This window comes from Carassius carassius, chromosome 31 (assembly GCF_963082965.1).
Source record: "Carassius carassius chromosome 31, fCarCar2.1, whole genome shotgun sequence".
NCBI lineage: Eukaryota > Metazoa > Chordata > Actinopteri > Cypriniformes > Cyprinidae > Carassius > Carassius carassius.
In genome coordinates, this window is record NC_081785.1 from 20,813,451 (window position 1) to 20,833,274 (window position 19,824).

At 35.9% G+C, this 19,824-nt stretch overlaps 1 protein-coding gene across 2 annotated transcripts; it reads right to left on the reverse strand.

The window, feature by feature from the left end:
- Positions 1-13,212: 13,212 nt before the first annotated feature.
- LOC132111741 (calpain-1 catalytic subunit-like) lies at positions 13,213-19,306 on the reverse strand. 2 transcript variants are annotated; one of them, XM_059519327.1, is made up of 12 exons: positions 19,089-19,306; positions 18,564-18,850; positions 18,242-18,314; positions 17,986-18,104; positions 17,765-17,898; positions 17,318-17,492; positions 16,949-17,020; positions 16,153-16,238; positions 14,716-14,790; positions 14,479-14,639; positions 14,023-14,189; positions 13,213-13,917 (listed from the first exon to the last, which is right to left on the reverse strand). In XM_059519327.1, exons 2-12 carry the CDS (start codon positions 18,798-18,800, stop codon positions 13,840-13,842), a joined length of 1,377 nt encoding a protein of 458 aa, XP_059375310.1. In that variant the 5' UTR covers positions 18,801-18,850; positions 19,089-19,306; the 3' UTR covers positions 13,213-13,839. The 2 variants fall into 2 exon arrangements, with proteins under 2 accessions (XP_059375310.1, XP_059375309.1); XM_059519326.1 differs by having other exon boundaries at positions 18,564-18,929.
- Positions 19,307-19,824: the final 518 nt, after the last annotated feature.

The following is a 19,824-nucleotide window of genomic DNA, read 5'->3' on the forward strand; positions in this document are numbered from 1 at the left end:
TAGTTGATTCTTGTTCTGAGCAATTCATGCCGTCTTTGATGTCTATTGATGCACGGGAGTTTCCACTGTCATTTACCAAGCCAAACCAAAGTCATATGGAAAATTAATTTAGCGCTGCTTAAAAAGTCCTCCATTTCATTTTAGTTTTGTTTTAGGTAGCGCACATGGAAAATCTTTTCTCGCTTTGCCTGAGTTTGTAGCCCATAAGTATTTGCACAATTTTTCCCAAACCAAGGACTCCAAGCACTTTGGAATCCGTAGCAGATAAGATTCTAAAGAATGTGTGTTGGGTTTAATGTTTGACCTCGTCATGTGTTCGCACACAGGACTCCAGACACCTTTCTAACATATGTGAACTGGTACATTTTCAATGAATGATTTAATTACTCTAAAAACCTACTGTTCTTTTAGAGAACAACATCACAGTGCAATAACTCTTAGATCCTTCTTTAATGTCTTCTCAAATATTTGTTATATGAACATTTTAGTTTAATCTCCCAAAATAAGCTGAGCCCGGATTGTGCTGTTTTGAAACAGGTCTGCTCCACACCACCACCCCCCTTTTAAAAACAGGATGTCTCCCACTTGCTCTCTAAAGGCCGCACAGCTGCTAAAGTGTAGCACACAGAGAAGAGTAATGGGTGGCCGGTGCTGGACGGCACAAATGCTGCTCTTGCTGACAAAGCTGTTAATAGCAAGTGCTGTGATCACTTGTTGCTTTCTGCGCCATCTTGAATGATTGTTAAACTGCTAGGCTGTTTCTTCATTCCTCACACACTGGTATTCAGATCAGTCGAAGCCACAGGGGCCACATCAGCCACTCACATTGCCGGAAATGAGCTTGACTGCTGACATATTGATGGTTGCTTTGGTGCACTTCCTTTTAAAGTGAGAAACGCTGCACTTGTAGTACAGGAATGGATATAGATGTTCAGACTGTAATCAATTCTAAGGGATCAAGCAACTACTGCCAACTTGTTAAAACCTGCTGTTAAACCATAACAGAGATTTTTGCATGTTTGTTAGACATATTTACAAGGTCAGAACTGTGTAACTTACAAAGCAGGTGATTGTCACACACCATGTTTTATGGCTGTGTCTTTTCATTCTTATTTGGTTTGTAATTTGCCGCTTATGAGTTTATGAATAATGATGTATGAAGGTCAAAAGTGTGAATGGTCACATTCTTTCCCTCTTTTTTATATATATATATATATATATATAAGTTATTATTATTTTGAAAGAAGTCTTGTTCTCACCAAGCATTTAATTGATCAAAATACCAATTATTGTTTCCATTTGAATGTTTTAACATGTAATTTATTCCTGTAATAGCAATTACTCCATTATTTAAATAAGCTGATTTGCTGCTGTTTTATTGTCAGTGCTCAAACAGTTGTGCAACTTAATATCATGGTAAGTGTGATACTCGATTTTTCTCCCATAGTAAGCATTTATTCAAAATGATTTTGAACAATTAAATGTCCTTGCTGAAAATATATTCAGTAACAAATGTTTCCCATCTGCTTGTATATCAGCAGTTTTTCCAACACATTCTCAGTGTGTATGTGTGTGTTTGCCTGCTCAGGAACTTTTAGTGCAGAGCTAGTTTCATTGTGATCTCTAAAAGGGAAGTGGTCAGGGTGATGTCAGGCCTGACAGTATTATAGGAGTTTGGGTGGTGCTCGTGGCTCTGCTGATGGTGTTCAGCTAATGACACACATGCTATTATTAGTCTTCACTTGTATGTGTGAGGCAACACAAAATCCACACCTCGAAACACTCGTGTAGTCCATCTGCCTTCATTATTCTTTTAAAGAAACTCAATTCACTTTAAATTTGGATTCAGACACTTCCTTTTCCTATGCACTGCTATTACCTTTAAAATCAAAGCAAAGCTTATGAGCTGTAAAAAAAAAAAAAAAAAAATTGATATCCTTGTGTAGCCTAAGTGTAATATTGTTCACCAGTTACTCACCCTCATGTCCTTTCAAACCTTTATGACTTTATTTTGTGGGACATAAAATAAGAATTCTCTTAGTGTTTCTCCATGCAATGGAAGTCAATGGTCACCCAAACTGCTACCAACATTTTTCCAAATATCGTGTGTTCCACAGTAGAAAGAAATGCATGTCAGGGTGTGTAAATGAAGAACTATCATTATTGATCATTCTGGCCTAATTAAATGTGAGGGTAAGTACCTGATAAATGAAAATTGTAATAAATGTTATAGATAGATCATAACTAGTAACCAAACATGCGTTTATAACTGAATAAAACGAAAATTCAGTGGTTAATTGCTCCACCAATATTTTCACTGGCCCCACCTCAAAAAGAAAAAAGAGGGATAGAATAGCGGTGTTTTTACTATATAATATCAAGTTAATCATGAGTTTTAAGTTTTATTTTGTAGATAAATAGATTGATGATGAAACATTCCTAAAAAGCACAAGATTACATTCTGTTCATAATTATGGTCATAATTGTGTGTCCCTTTGGATAAGCGCATCAACCAATCTAACACACTAACCTCTCGGTCAGTATGAGTAAATATGATTGTTTGTACAGCTTGACTGTTGGCTCCTGCATGATAGTTTCTGTAGGAAAGGTTTGGTAACTGCAATACTTCACTTAATTGGCATATAAGCTTTGTACCATTGCTATGCATCTGTGTAAAACTATTGTTATTTTTATACATATTTTTGTCCCCCTCTCTCGCGCTCCCTATATATATATATATATATACACACACACACACACACACACACACACACACACATACACATATTGTTCTTTAGTTGGCTGCTATTTAGTACTGCAGGGATGATGTATTTTTTTTTTAGGCCAAATCCCGGAAATGAGTTCCCGTTCGAATGGGTTTGTTTGTGGTTAATGCTTGAAATAAGGTCTGTGGTGAACACAAGCTCAAGATATTTAAAATTTTTATTCTACAACATAAAATACATCAGTAATAGCCCTTGAGATTTATGTACAGCTTATACTTGTTTTGAAAAAAGTGGCTGTATACAAAAGCTTATTGGTTGTATGAGACATTAAATGCCATTCTCCATACAAGTAAACTCGTCTACTCAGTAGTCCAAATAAAGATTGAAAGAGTTGAAGTTGAAATCATGTGACTGTGTAGTTTGTTTATAGCCTACATTTAGCTTTTTACTTAGGCTGATTGTTCCTTGACTTAAAGTCATAACAGTTGTGAAGATTATCATAATAAACAAAATGTGAGAATCAAACTGTTGTTAACCACAGAGCATACATTCTGCAATAATCCAAAAGCTAATGGAAAAATCCTATTGTTTCTTTTGTTTTTTTCTTGATAGAACCAGGGATAACTTCCGGCTTGCCCCACAAACAAAAATAAGTCATCACTGATTACTGGTGGAAAACTTGGGAAGTGACCAAAATTGTATTTGAATATTTCATGAAGGCACTAAACAATCTTGGTCATATTTTGCAGAAGACTGGAAGTATAATGGCACATTCATTTTTTAACAATTATTATTATTATTGCATATTATTATTCAATCTTCTATGTTCTTACAGCAGGAAATTAGCACAATGATGAACATTCACACTCTTATTCATTTAACAGAAACAGAAGTGTACCTCACATTGTACAGTGATGTGTTAGTGGTGCTGTGCAGTGTTTACATTCTGTGTACTCTGACCCCTGTGAACCTTAGCTGCAGATGTTCTCAGATAACACTGAGAACAGAAAAGCAAGTGGTAGGAGAGGTCAAAGGCTGACCTCAAGGGTCAATATTAGCAATGACGACATAGGGGTGACATAGGGGTGGGGTGGTGTTGGCGCAGTGGATAAGACACACGTCTTTGGCGTGAGAGACCCGGGTTCGAATCCACTGTGAGACACCAATGTGTCCCTGAGCAAGACACTTAACCCCTAGTTGCTCCAGAGGCGTGCGACCTCTGACATATATAGCAATTGTAAGTCGCTTTGGATAAAAGCGTCTGCTAAATGAATAAATGTAAATGTAGGGAACTGCCATTAGCAGAGCCTCAGCTCTCATGAATCAAAAGAACGGTTTGTGACACTGTCCCCTAAAACCTTTGAAGGCTAATTCCCTAAAACCAAGGCCTTAAACTATTTTGATGGTTTGTTATTTCAAAAAGCAAATCCGGTCACCATTCATTCCCAAACAAGATGGCATTTCCCTTTCATTATAGCCTTGCGGGGTTGGTCACATTATGCAGAAACTTTTTTCTTTCTTCTTCTTCTCACAATTTGTCTGACTTATGATGTGCAGCTGGAGGAATGTTGGCTGGAGGAAGCATTCCTATGGGAATATTTGGAATTCTGTAGCTGGATTTCCTGAGAGGAAAATAAGCAGAGGGAAAGTAGATGAATGGGAAGGTGGAATGTGAGAATTGTTGTTTCACTGTTCAGACATGATGGATGGATTACGTAACCAATGGGGTGCCTCCCATGGTGACTCATTGATAGATCTGTTATCCAGTGAGAACTGAACAGAGTTATACAATTGCGACTTTATATCTCACAATTCTGGAAAAAACAAACAAATCAGATCCCATAACCAATATTTAAAGCTGAGCTTTCATTGAAACAAATAGCCATTGCATACTTGCATAATTTTCCTTCCTCTCTATCTACAGTCTTTACAAACATGATGTGTTCATACATATGTGTCAACTCACTGATCCAAAGTATGTCAGTTAATTCGGTTGTCGATTCTTTCAGTTGTAACTCACTCTGGTAAAAGGGTGTAACCATGGGCACAGCACAGACCCACCCATTGCACACTAGAGTACACCAGACAAAACTCATTCAAAGGCCTGTTTGATTATCCCATTGCTGTGACAACAGTCTTACAAGACTCTTACTGTAAAGTGTGAGTATGTCTGAGTCAGATCTTTCTCTTGTGAGAGTGCTGATCAGGACAAACCTGTCTTATGTCAGATGCCATCATCTGAACTGGAACTTCATACATGCTTTAGATTGTGTGGAACTGTAATCTAATATAATTTATGCAACATTGCTATTAAATGTGACTGTCTTGTGTGCATTATTACACAAATTCCCATATTATAGAACCTCGGGTGAGCTCTTTTGATAGGAAGTTAGCAACCACATAGCAACGCCCTGGAAAACACCTAGAAAACCATAGTGGTGCTGACTATAGTACATACAAGACCCGATCACGTGTTTTGTTTCGGAATGCAATTTCTTCCATTTGTGTTTCCTTTTAAGACCCAATCTTGCTTTTTGTGTTTTTTTTTTTTTTTTTGTAAGACCCTATCATGTTTTATTCTGTTTTTAGGTAAGTTTTTGTTTCTTTGAAAGACCCTGTGATGCTTTGTTTTATTCATTTCTTTTTTCTTTGTAAGACCCTACCATGTCTTTGTTTTGGTTTTAGGCCAGTTTTTGTTTCTTTGTAAGACTCAGTCAAGTTTTGTTTTGTTTTGATGCGTTTAATCTACTATCTTTGATTCTTGTAGGCTTTTTATTATTCTTTTTTATTATTATTATTCCAAAATACAGCCTTAATGCAATAGGTTAATGGCAAGTCATGTGCTGAAATATCTTATGTTGTGCCCCAGGTATTATATATTTCCTTTCATCTCAATAAGCTTATAGGGCCATATTTGAAACTTGTTTCTGAAGAATCATTGCATAAATCTGATTAGAGAAATCACTTGATATATCAACTAATTAGATAAATCATCTGTATGCCGACATGGCTTCAATCTGTTTTCAGAGTTAAGCAGTAAGTGTCTTACCCTCCACAAGTGCTCATAAACACTAAATACCATTGCTCCTCATTTGACACAGGAAGTGGTTTATAGTTAGCGCTCTTCCTGTTGTGGTTCAGAAGACTGAATGGAGCCATCTGTCTCACTGAAACCCCATAGCAAGCCATAGTCATACTGAGCTGTTACTGATTTGAAAGAGCAGTTGGGGTAGATCTTTCACGACTAACAACTCATAGTTCCAGACCTTTAGAAAACTAATCCACATGCAAAGACAAAGCACTGAGATCATTTAAGCCCTCCATGTTTCCTGTCATGTCAGACTACTTCATGCAAATTGCACATTGCAGGTATTAAATTGATGCAAAGGATGTGTAGATCTTAAAAGGCTTAAAAATTGGAAGAATTTATCAGAAAAAGTATTTGAAATTGTCAAAAAGAAAAGATCTGCCCATGTTTAATCTGCATTTTATACTGTCTGGTACCCACGTAAACATAACCCAGTTTACAGAAATTGATATAAGCCAAAAGTCCTCCACAAAAAGCTTAGTTCGAACAGAAGCCACAGGCAGGAATGGAGAAGGGAGTTGACTCTTTGCACCGACATTACAGATGCAGAGGGAAAGACTTTGACTGGTGACCTAGAATACAATATTTTTATTGAAATTCTGTTTTGCCCAAGGCCTTGAGAAAAACGAGCCCTCTGATGCCAAGTGTTCTTGGATTGTGAATGGAGAAATCCATATCCATATTTTTTTAATGCTCTCCATGATATTTAAGAGCTCTCGCATGAAAAAACTTTTTGAATATATATTTGTGAAATATGTCAAAGTTGTAGATTTAAATCACACAAGACACTTATTGTATGACTTTTGCAGTTATTTTTCAAGTTATTTTTAGTAAACATATGATGTCACTTCCTTTCAAGCTCACACAGGTGTCTAGGCAAAGAAACATGTTGAGTATGTTTCTGTTTTATTATTATAAGTCTTATCAAACATATTTTGTGAAATGTTCTTGGAAAGGTTGTATGTTTATTTTTATTTTTTAAATAAATGGTGCTTAGTTTGATATTTTATAACGAAACATTTATACGTACATGTTGCTTATATGTGTCCACATCATTTTTGAGGCCACTGTAACTGTAAACATGTCAAGCAGTTACACTTTGTTCTTCAAACAAAAAGTATTTTTCCCCACTATAATAACTAGGAAGAGAAATCTTCTTTTCCATTTGGACATATCATGTAAATGATGTGCTGGCAAACCTGCAGGTGGATAAAAAGCTAATGATCTGCAAGTGCCTGAAGGAGAACAGTGATGAGCTACAGTGTAAAAAAAAAACCTCTTTAGCCGCTGCAATCGCATCTCACTGTTTTAAAATTTTTAAGACTGGGAGTAAGGTTTGGTACAAAATGATCACACTGACAGCCCTAGTGTTCAGTAGCATTTTATAGCACAATTGAATTCAAAACTGGCAGTTGAAAATTACGGTTTTAAGGATCTATCAACCACTTCCTTCAGACTGTGGGTTAAGTTGCATGGTTTGATTATAACTGGCTCATACACAGTGCATGATCAGGCTTTGACAGGCCACAGCACACTTCCTAATGTTAGTTCACACACACCAAAGTCGGCTGCGTTTTGCCTCACAGAACTCTGTAACTTTGTTAGCACTGCCTTAAAACTATTCATTGTGCTTGTCTAGAATGCACTGTAAAATATTATTATTATTCGCTTTAAACTTATTTGTTTCTTTGCAGGGCTGCTATTATGAAACTGACTCACCCTCTTTTTTGAGGGTTGTGTCTTGAAGCAAGAACAATGCATTAGAACATTTTCTCTACAGTAGACAATGGCTTCAGTGTTGTCAGACTTGCAGGTGGCTTGTGGCTATTTTTTTTACTGCTAACCTAAGCCCAATGTAATTGTTTTGGGCAGAACTACAATGTTGCCATGTATGCTTATAACACGCTTTTTTAAGTTTGCTTATTTTTTCTGTATTATCTGGCAACACTGCATAACGGATAAGGGCCTGTTTGGGTGTGGCTACATTGACTGTGGTTGACAGTTTTAAGTCATGTTAGTGTTTGGGTGGATTAAGATCTTGATCAAAGCTTTTTCTCATGTTGTTTTTGAGGTGAGCTTCCTGCACACTCCACTCATCAGTTAGTTTATTAGTGCTGCCTGCTAATCACTATTACTTCACTACATTGTAAGAAAAAAAATGGTAACACTTTAGTTTAGGGACCAATTCTTACTATTAATGCTTATTAGCATGCACATTACTAGCATACTGGCTGTTAATTAGTACTTTTAAATCACATATTAATGCCTTATTCCGTAATCTTGCCCCTTACCTAACTTACCAACTATCCTTGCTAAATAAACAGCAAATTAGGAGCTCATTCAGGCAAAAGGCATAGTTAATAGTTAGTTAATAGTGAGAAGTGGTCTCCAAAGTGTAAAATAAAACACACACATACAATATATGTAGAGAGAGAGTATTTTATAAAAGTAGTTGTTCTATTAGAACTTGTGTATTATTTAAACTGTAAAGTCATTTTAATGGTCATTTCAGGATGAAGAAAGCTGTAAAATCATCAGTAAAATCGCATTAACATGCATTGTTTATATCATGTGAAATACATTTGAAATAATGTCTGGTACTCTGTCCACCAATCAGAGGACCAGATGGCCCATGATGTAAAACAGTATGTCACAGATCCTTTCCTGCTGTGCTGAGTAATCTCATTAGATGTCTCAGTGTCAAAGCCCGCCATCCTGTTGGTTCATTATTAATAATTTGTTTCCAACATATCAGTTACCATCTTAATAGTCTCTGTTTGTATACACAGTCTACGCAGTAAAGGTCAATGCATATTCTGCATGCATGTAAAAGTATCTCTTCATTGTTGTGCTTTTTAGCAGTTCAGCAGTCCTTCAGCTGAAGTGATGTGTAGCCATGAATGGTGTCCCATACTCTGAATCTGTGCTCTACATTTAACCCATCCAAGTGAACACACAGCCGGAGAAGTAGGCAGCCATTTGTGCTGTGGCATCTGGGGATCAGTTGGGGGTTCGTGTCTTGCTCAAGGGTCTCACTTCAGTCGTGGTATCAAAGGTGAAAGAGAGTGCTGGTCCCCCACCTACAATCGCTGTCGGTACAGAGACACAAGTCCGATTCTCTTGCCAATAGACCATGACTGCCCCAAAATTGTACAGCACCTTCCACTATTCTGGTAGTCTACCATGTCCCATGTGTTGGATCCCATGGTTTCTGTAGTGAGAACTATAACATCAACTTATAAAATGACCATAACAATTAGTTTTTAATGTATCAAATTTATGTATGCAATTTCTCAAGGGAACTCCGAGTAGTGTACAGTCACAAAATGTTTGTAAAAAAATATATATATATTATATTTTAAGAGTTTCAGGCCCCATTTCATACCATTTGTAGAAAGCTCATTTGACATCTGGCATGATTAAGCCAGAGAGAAAGAGGAAGTGTGGATTTTCCATTGTAACTGTTGCAGGGGAAGTGAAGCATCTTCTGCGTAAAAATGTGAGCTGTCATTGTTAAAAATGAGAACTGGTATTGAGCCATAGCCAATTACACGAAACCGGAAAAATAGCACTCTAAATTTGACCTCATTTTAATTTTCTAAAGCAGTCTTCAGTTCTGTTACATGTAATTCAGAAAGCAAGTCATTGAACATGTGAATAAGGTTTTTTTTTTTTTTTTTTTTGTAGGCTCCACACTCTTGAGGCGCACGTGCGCTACTGTAGTCTGTGCAGTGCCACCTGTTGGTGGCCTTGGGGAAAAGCATGAGTATTGAAACATATGGATTTAACCATCAAGAGGTGGATATTCATCCAGTATTTATTTATTAATTTACTATATTTTGTTTGTTTGTTTAAAATATTTATTAAAATAGTTGTGTGTGTGTTTTATTTTATGTATGTGTGTTGTAATGTAACCATAAAATCTCACTTATTTATTTAAATAATTCACCCAAACATGAAACTCATTTACTCACCCCAAGTTTTCCAAGCTGTTTCAGTGCAAAAACAAATATATATATATATATACTAAACTAAAATAAGTATATATATACTATATATAAATATATACTATATAAAATATAAATATATATATATATATATATATATATATACTGAACTAAATAAGATCTTCTGTATACATGTCTATAGATAACCTGAAAGGCTATGTTTATGGGATTACCCAGAGAATCAGCTGCAGTGACAGCACAGATGGCTCCTCATGGGCTTTTAATGGGGTTTAACCCTAGCAGACTTCATGACCTGCCTGCCAGTCCTCTGCAGGGTGCAGGGAGAGTTATTAACAGCTGATGTCCAGCAGTAAGAGCATGAAGGCTGACTGGTCTGAAGCAATGTAGAAGGCTACTAACCAGTGCTACATCTCAAGGGGCCAAAAATGGGTGGTGAAATCAGATTTTTGAATGCATATTCTATGAAACCATCTCATAACCAAAAGCACAAATTTTAAAGCACAATATTAAAAGAAACCTTTATCATTGATGTTTTAATGGGTTCATATATGCAAATGGGGAATCTCTTTTGATTTACCTAATGTAAATGCCCACATTAATTTACATTTAAACTCAGAATTTCTCTCCGGCCAAGAGTACAAAACAAACAACAACAAAAAAACACGATATAGGTTGTCACATTACAAATAGCTGCAGCTCTGTTGCATCTTACCAGTTTATTTGTGAAGCTGGTCTAGAAGTCCTCATTCGGATAGATATCCTGCTTTTTTGTGCCTATGTTGGCAGATGAGGTCAGAGGTCATCCGAGGGTCAAACTTTTAAAGTGACATCAAGCAAGATACTAATCAAGACAAGTTCAGATTCCTGAGGGAAAAAAAAGTGTCTGTGAAACTTAAGTTCCTCAGAAATGCCAATTACATTAAATACGACACAGAAAATTGACTTTAAAAGCAAAACATGAAAACAATTAAATGCTGTACATGTGCAGTGGCTCAGTGTACTGTGTGTGTTGTGTCAACATGAAACACATTGTGATTGTAGTAAGAGACACTGTAGTCTATAAACGTTATCTATTGTTTACATACCCTCCTTGCAGCATCCGCTTGATGAATAATATCTTAATAATAGATCATTTAACAATCACTTTAATAGTATCTATTGGTCCTTCTAACACCTCATTTACATCTGGTTTTAGGTGAGACACTGCAGGCAAAACCACTGTTTTTTCAAGCACCTGTCAATTTTGAGATTTTGGTTTTTCATAAAGTGCTTTTTCAAACTAGTGGAAGGAAAACATCCAAAAGACACTGTTAAGTGTTTCTTTTATAGCACTTTATCTGTTTGTGTCAATAGATTTCAATTACAATACATATTTTTAAAGGCCGTTTTCTCAAAATGAGTTTTTTCTTCAACACTGAGCCATACATCTCCACTTCGGTAGCACTTACACACACCAAACTTGACATTTTTATTCCTGTCTATATTCTGAAGATTTTTACAGAGGGATTTGTTCATATATATTTTACTTGATTATATACAACATTTTATTCCCCCCAAAATTTAGAAAATATATTGTTTTCTGGCTGTTCAAAGTATTTTCTGAATTATGGAGTGACAAAAAAAGATAACCAGAATTCCCTCTGTAAAAACATTTGACTCTAATATGTCAAAAAAATTAAACAAAAAATTTGAAACTGACTTCATCTAGTGTTCAGATTTTTGTCCTAGACATTTATGCAAATTAGCACACATTTCATTAAATAATGCCTCATTTGCATATTTAAACAACATTTTTGAAAACTTGTAATACAAAAAATGTTTGCAATAATCAATGTAATCAATCAACTGGGTAAGTAAGGTGATAACTATTGGTTATTTTTTTTGCCCTATTCACCTGCAGTGTCTCGCCTTTATACTCGGGTCCGTATGTGGTGATGCAAAAGTGGACAAAGTTGACATATGGCCCAAAACATTTTGTGATCATAAATATAGGCTATGTCTATTTCAAGCCATTCCAGAAACAATCTATTGGTGGTTACTTATCTAATCTAATAAAAAACTTTGTTTAAATGTTATATGTCACATTAAATCAAATTAATTTAGTCAGACTACAAGATTTATTAACTGTGTTACTGGTAATGCTTTTTTTTCATCAATGCTGCAGTTAAGAGCTGTTCAATCCTGCTCCTGGAGGGCCAATATCCTGCAGAGTAGTTCCAGCAGCTTTAACACTAGCTTGTGTTATGTTATGTTTCTAGTGAGTCTGAAGACCTTGATTCCTTTGGTTCGTGTAGAATTAATTAATTAGTGTTGGAGCTTAACTCTTCAGGAAAGTGAACAGGTTTGTACTTCATACCAACAGGGGGCTCGGACAATAGACAGCAAATCTCTGATCCCCCGGAAACATGATTCACTGAAGATTTTGGTAGAAAACGATTGATGCTCCCCTGAAATCTGACTCGTATCTGGTCAACCAAGGAGACGCATTGATTGAGACTCATGTTACAGGTGAGCACAGCTTACTGCTTGTGATTGGATCACAAGAGATGGATCTCAGTACCAGATGTAAACAACAGTGCTCTCATGTTACTTTGTTGCAGCGTCCATTAATTGTTTAGTAAACTACTGTCCTCTAGTGTAAGTAAACTGCAACTACAGTGTTCCATTCCAGTAAACGCTCCTTAAGATAAATGGAGTAAAATACCAATAATATTAAATAAATAACTGGCTTCGGAACAATATTGTCTGTACAGATCTCTTCCGTGAGTCATCGTTGTCTGTCGGGTTTCATTATCTATCCACCTTTTTCCTGACGTAAAAATGGGAGCTGCCATTTGTAAATTCTATGGGTCTAGCTTCCGGTCTCTTTTGCGTCATGCTATTTTTAGCAGTACAAAACAGTTTGTTTTGCTGCTTGATATTGACAATTGATGTGTCCTATCATATTATTTTAATCTGTTATCTTAATTAAGAACACACTGGTTTGTAGTGCAAACAGTTTTACTGTTTACTGCATGTTGTTAATTACATATAGAGGCTAATGAAACGGACGTCTCAACCATAGGCTCACTTCCACGTTGAGGAAAAAGGTGTATATGATGAGTGCCAAATCCAGCATTTTGCCTAAGCTTTCCTTCAGAAAATCAAGTTTGTTGTTGTTCGCCTTTTGCAGAGAATTTACGTTTGTATAGCATGTTTCGGCACATGAATCGAGCAGTTTATGGAATTTAAAAAAAATGGAATTGAAATCAGACATTCGCAAGCATAAAAATAGCCGCTGAATGAATTAAATGTATATTTTATTATTGTTTGGTAGTGTACATTTCACTAATTGGTGGCTGCGTAGTCTACCACTTGAGAACATACTGACTTAAATTTGACCGTTAAGTAACATATGTAGTTTTTTTGTTTGTTTGTTTTTTCCAAACAATTTTGTAAACATGACCTTTTGATTGGCTACATACTGAAATGGCTGTTGGCAAGGTTTCTTTATGTTACTGTCTGATTTGAATCATACACAAAGTTACAGCATGACAGAACATCAAAAACCTAACAAATAAACAACAAAGGTAACTCACTGATGATCAAAATATAGTACAGGAGGGATGTAGAAGAAAAAGAGTACAACTAGCTCGGTTACTCCAAATCCATTTGAGTGGTTACAGAGGAGAAAAATCTATATAGGTAAACTGGTAAAGGTAGTAGGTTCAAAGCGTGACCAGACCATGAGCTGTTACATTGCTATTTGAGCAAGACACTTATAAACTCAGAAATATATCAATCCAGGATTCTTTTTACTCCTGTGGGATTCAGCCTTTGTGAAGATGGACAGCATGAACTTTGCAGACTCGTTAGGATTGAAAGTAGATGGTACAATGAGATACTCTCCTGGTTCAAGTTTGAAGAATTTCATCACATGTCTTGCATCGATGAAGTTTTCACTATCTTCCACAGAACGTCTGAAGTAGAAGAAATTGGCAGGAAACTTCTCATCTTTCATCTAAAGAAGAATTAAATAGTATCCGTTTATTTTACAAATATCAAGCAATTTAGTTACTTACAAAGCAAAACCAATGTGATTGTGGAGTTTAATACTTTTGAGCTTGAATTGTATTGTACTTACCCATGGTGGTATCTGTCAAAGTAGAAAAACATGGATAATAAGAATAAGTGGAAACCAAAATGAGTGTATTCAGTGAAGTTTTTCTGTGAGCCCAGTAGAGCTTTTGTTAATACTGACCAGATAAACACTGAAGCCGATGGAGTAATTAGAAGCAAGACTTCTGTATCTGTTCTCATGGATCTGAATGAGGGACACCAGTATGTTTTCAAGACACTGGCCACTAGCACATTCCTCATCAAGCTTCTCAATCCTCACCCGAAACTGAGGGTTTGTCCAGAAAGAGTCTACAAGACATCCATTGAATCAGATCTTTGTGGTACATAGAGTATACACATATACATGAAGCACACATACACTCACACACACTGCATATGGGCAAAAGTATATAGACACCCAAAAGCACAGTATGTTTGCTTGGGCAACATTTAAACCAAACACCATGGATCATTAATTTCATGTTGCATATGCATGCTGTTTTTAATACTTTTATTAATAAAGTATATGTGCTGTATGCAATTGTATAAAATGAACACTTGCCTCCCTCTCTCTCTATACATTTTTGAGCTACTGTACCTTTATTATTGCTGCAGCCACCAGCTGTAGACCCACATTCCCAACTGCCATTGTAGCATGTTGTTGACCAGCTGCATTTAGAAGAGCTGTCCAGGAAATCAGGACTGAGGCAGCAAATATCAATGTCTTCAAAGTTTTTGGTGAAGTCCTCCATTGACATCCTGCGGTAAAATGTGTTATCTTATTAATGTTTCATGCGGCAAGAGGTCACATCTGAAACTACAGTTAATGCCATACCAGAACTCTCCATCATTGGCCAAAGAACGACAACTGGTTTTCTCCTTCTCACTCACTTTGTCCCACAGTGAAGAACTGAAATTTGTGCAAAGCATATTCAAATTTTACATGGGGTTGTGCTAAATAAACAAATAATGGCAAATTATAAATAGCAGTATTTATTTTATGGTAGTATTTTTGTAAAAGGTTATAGCTGGCTTTTCGATGCACAGAAATAAACCGCATGCAAAAGTAAAAAAATGCAAATAAAGTTAGTAATTATATCTGCACCCTGCTTGTACAGACATGATATGTCATCAGCGCATTTCATTACACTATTGCAGACAAAGCAAAGGTAATATTTTGCGCTTTGTACTGTAATGTTTTCTCACCAGTGAATGGGACATGAGGTTATTTGACAGCATAGCATTCAACTCTCCACCAAAGCCATCTCTCATTGTGTCACCAGATAGCCGGTTGTGCACATTCATGTGTTTTGGAGGAGGCGTGGCTTTGGAGAGTGATTTGCAAAAATTTGTCCAAAATCGCCTACCCTACCTATAACCCCCCCAGCTATATTACTTCAAATGGAATAGAGGAGGAGATGGGGAGATGGATGCATATCAGAAGAATTGTTGCTGGACGGCTCAGTTACTGCTGCTTATGTACGATTGAAATGATGATTGACAGGACTGAATGATTAGGCTCCTCCCGAAACAGTTTGGAGCTTCATTTAACCATCTTACCTTATCTTAAATTATCATACAGAATTTTGTCATTTTAACAGGCTGGAAATGTACATTTAAAGAGCCCATCACAATACTATGCAAAAACTATTTTGCTAATCGTGCTTTTTTCCCCACCAAAAAATGATATCAGTGCTGAACTGGCTTTTGTTTGATAAAGGGAAAGCCTATTACAAATGAACGACTCAAGGCAACTTGCCACAAAAGATGACTAATATGTCATTCATAACATTTAATTAATGATAGTTGGCAAATTCCAACGATATGAATGATAGTGACCGTTGGTGATGTAACTTGGTGGCGTTGATTTTTCTTGGTTGTTTGGTTGTAACAACAAATTTCAGGTCTTACTTGAAAAAAAAAAGATTGAATTTGGTTTCAATAAAAACAAAACTCAAGTATTTAAATTATTTAAATTGTATAAATTTTTAATATTGTGAAGGAGCCATAGAAAAATAAATTAATTTGAAATTCAGATTTGTATACTTCTTATTTTATCTTATATATATAATACATATGACAGGGACATGAAGATAGAAAGCTACATTTAGGTTTAAAGATCTACTGTTTGTAACCTAACCAGCTAACTTTAAGTTGTTAAGTATTATCATTAATATTCATATAATCATTAATTATCCAGTGTTATAAACAAACAATGTCACTTGATCAGTGTTGTGATTAGTGAGTCTATATAGTTTCATGTGAATCTTACTTGTCACTCCAGGCACCATTCCACTCGCCCATTCCCCACGGATTCAACACTCTCACCAGCCTCACTGGTTTTCCTTGGCATGTTACCTGTTACACCATGACAAGACAATTGTAATTCAAACTGCTTTTGATAAAACTCTTTAAACCCTTACCATGGGCAGCTGTTATTCTGTTGGATGTAACCCAAACTCAGAATACGACATATAGGTTTTTCACCAGGATCATTATGAAATAAACTTTTACCGCAGGGCTGAACTGCTTGCAAACAATGCTTTGAGTTCAATTATGGACAACAAATTGTTTCAAGAAACTACTCAATCCCAAACTTGACAAGATATACACATGAAAGAGTACAAATCATATAAAGGACATACAGTGCCAAAGGGTGGAGCTCATCTGTAGCTTAAGGCAATTAGAGCAATGATTAAAATAAGAATAAAGTGAGCCTGCTGATAAACACCTTTTTTATATTATAAGCCTGTCAATATGAAAGGATTATACTTTTTATAGAACAAGAGTATTATCTGTGTAACTCAAAATCAAGATGAAAACAAGACAGGTTCCAGAACAGAGCCTTGAGGACACTACATGGGAAAGATAAAAAGTTAAAAGTTTTAAAACAAAATCTTTAAGTTGTCAATTAAAACAGTGATGTTTCTATGGTGGACAAACTCAGAAAAGACTGCTGTTGCCATATATATATATATATGTACAAGTATTTTTGTCATGGAATTGTCAAAGGAATCTATCTAACTAGAAACTGACATTTGAAAGCTATGAAATCTGATGGCACTTACCTTAAAAACCCCCGTCACTGTATATGCATGGCCCTGAACAATACCATTAGGTAATACATTCTCAGATTTTTCCTGATATGTTATGAAAAAAAAAAGATGCATCATATCAATAATACTGCCAAAGTGAAATATGTAGCAGGAATTTAAAAAGCTTTGTTTTATGTATTATTAATGCTCAACACTGTGCCTGCTCTGTATGATACATTGTAAAAAAATTTCACTGTATTCATTTAGATTTAGTTAGACTTTGAACTCTTTAATGCAATAGCAAAACCAAAAGAAACAAAAAAAATCAAATACTGGTTTAGATGATCAAGATGATAATATCTGTTACAGTATTGAAAGATCAAGCCTGAGGTCACAGCTTACCCCCTTATGGGTATTGCAGGCCATCAGAGCCTTTGCTTTGTCTGCACGGTCCATCATGCTCCACAAATCAATAGTTGCTTTTTGTAGATCATAGCACACATGGACGCCACCGGTGAAGTCTAGCAGAGCCTCAGACACTTGACCAGCATTCATGTCAGCATAGGAGCCACACACCCTATAAAAGGCATTCTACATATTAAGTATATACTACATTGGACCAAACATGCTGATGGAATACTCAAATTTTTGATGATTATAAAATGACTGTTATATCTGTGACATAAAAAATTATAAATACTTCCATGTGTAAGAAAACTTTAAAATGAAGTTACTTAAAAAATTAAATAAAAAAGGTCATACTGGTGAAATCATTTCATGTTCAACAAACAAAAATTTTATGCTATAAAAAAAATAATAATATTAAATCCACAACATACTGGCACCTACTTGGCATACGCTTTCTCCAGTAAGGCAGGCCAAAACTCATTAGATGTTTTTGAAAGAACAAAAATGAGTTCGCCATTGATTGTTGGAAGTTTGTCATCAATGACAACATCGATCCATTTCCCAAACCGCCAGAACTATACAAATTAAACACAACCTTAGGCTGAAGGACTGGTGTAATTTTAAACAGTATTCAGTTATACTGAAAAGACCAAAGTACTCACTCTGAAGTGAAATATCCCTGCATAATCTTTGTCAAATGACTGGTCAGTTGGCATGACCTGGTCCATGATGTCCTTTTGAAATGTTAAAGCCCCAACTGAAGCAAGAAACCAGCAGTTTCCTGAGATAAAAGCACAAACAAAAATAGATCTTTCAATGAGTCCACCAAAGGCTTTCTGGTGTACATACATTGACATCATTTACAGGGTTGATAACATGCCTACTGGAGTATGTATAAAAATACATAAATAAACTTACCTAAATAACATCCTTGGGAATAGTCAAACCTGGAAACCCCCTGGACAATAAGCTGAGGGTCTGTTGCTATTTCCTAAACAGTGAAAATACAATGACATTTGGGGAATACTAGAAAAATACATTTAGATTCATAAAATGCACTCTGGGTCTGCTTTCAAGACACTTGAGATATCTTTCCACTATTGTAAATTAGAATTGTTGGGAAATATGACAGGTGAACCTGTACTGATGAGCCTTCAGAGTTATCATGCCATATTTTGGCAATGATTCTTTCAAACAACTTACTAAAGTCTGAAGATAGAAAGTCAATACAGTAACTTACTGATGGCCTCAACCATTTGATTTGGTCCAGATCCAGTTTAAGTTTCTTCTTCGGGTCAATGGAGCTGCTGTCTGGAGGGAACTTGTCATCATCAAATCTCTTTTTATTGGTGATGCAGCTCTTCCGCAGCTCCTGGTAGTCCTGATTCAAGAATTTCAAAGGGTCGTGGAGAGTGCCCGTGTTGTCTTTTGTGGGTAATTCATACCTGGGTTTCTTGTTTGCACGAGGTGGAGGCATTTTTTCGTTTCCCCTTTTTTCAGTTGTAAAAATCTAATTCTTATGATCAACTACAACGAAAAACAGATAAAGGTGTCACGTCTGGCGAGATGTCACAGCACTGTTATGTTATGTTTTGTTTTCAAAGACCTAGATAACGGACTTGTTTGGCTTGTTTGGGAGTGTAATCTTGTCAATTTGACAGACATATCTTAATAATTATTCAGAGACATACAATAAAATCAGTGGATAAATTCAATTTTGAAGATATAATTAATATACTTTACCTTCAAAGGTATAACAACTCACCTAAATGAGCAGTCTTCTCCCACTAGATTTGACTTGTTCTGACTCTGGATTTCTGTTCTCAGACTGAATGATGTTTTCAGGAAGTGTGCAGTGTTTTGTTTTGCACTGTACGTTACTGCACAAGTATACCATTGCGTGAACTGAAGGAGTTCCAAAATTCCTCCCACCACTGTTACACAATTGCATAACAATAAATTCAGCAATACATACACTATAACTATTTAACTCAATATAGATTTCAAAATAATATGTAATTAATAAAGAAACTGATTCTGATTAGTACTTAATAATAAATTATATGAGATAATGAAAATACAGAAACCCAAGCTGTTTATATATTCGCAATTCTCATTTTCGAGGAGTCTTGATACGAGCCCATAAACCACCAAACCCAGTCTATGTATCAGTCTAAATGAATATGCAGTTTATTTAAATCAGATTTGGTGTAGAAGAGATCTCATGCAATGTCATGACAGGTGTATTATTTCTCCTGTGGGATTCACTCCTTAAGAAGATAGACAGCATGAATTTTGTAGACTCATTAGGATTGAAAGTAGATGGTATAAAGAGATACTCTCCTGGTTGTCTTGCTTGGATAAATTTCTCACTAGCTTCCAGAGGATGTTAATTGTAGCTAGGGGTGCACCGATATATATCGGCCAATGATTAATGCGCATTTAGTCAGTAAAGCCGGTTATCTAATCGGCGGTAAACACCATCAGGTGCATTAATTCAT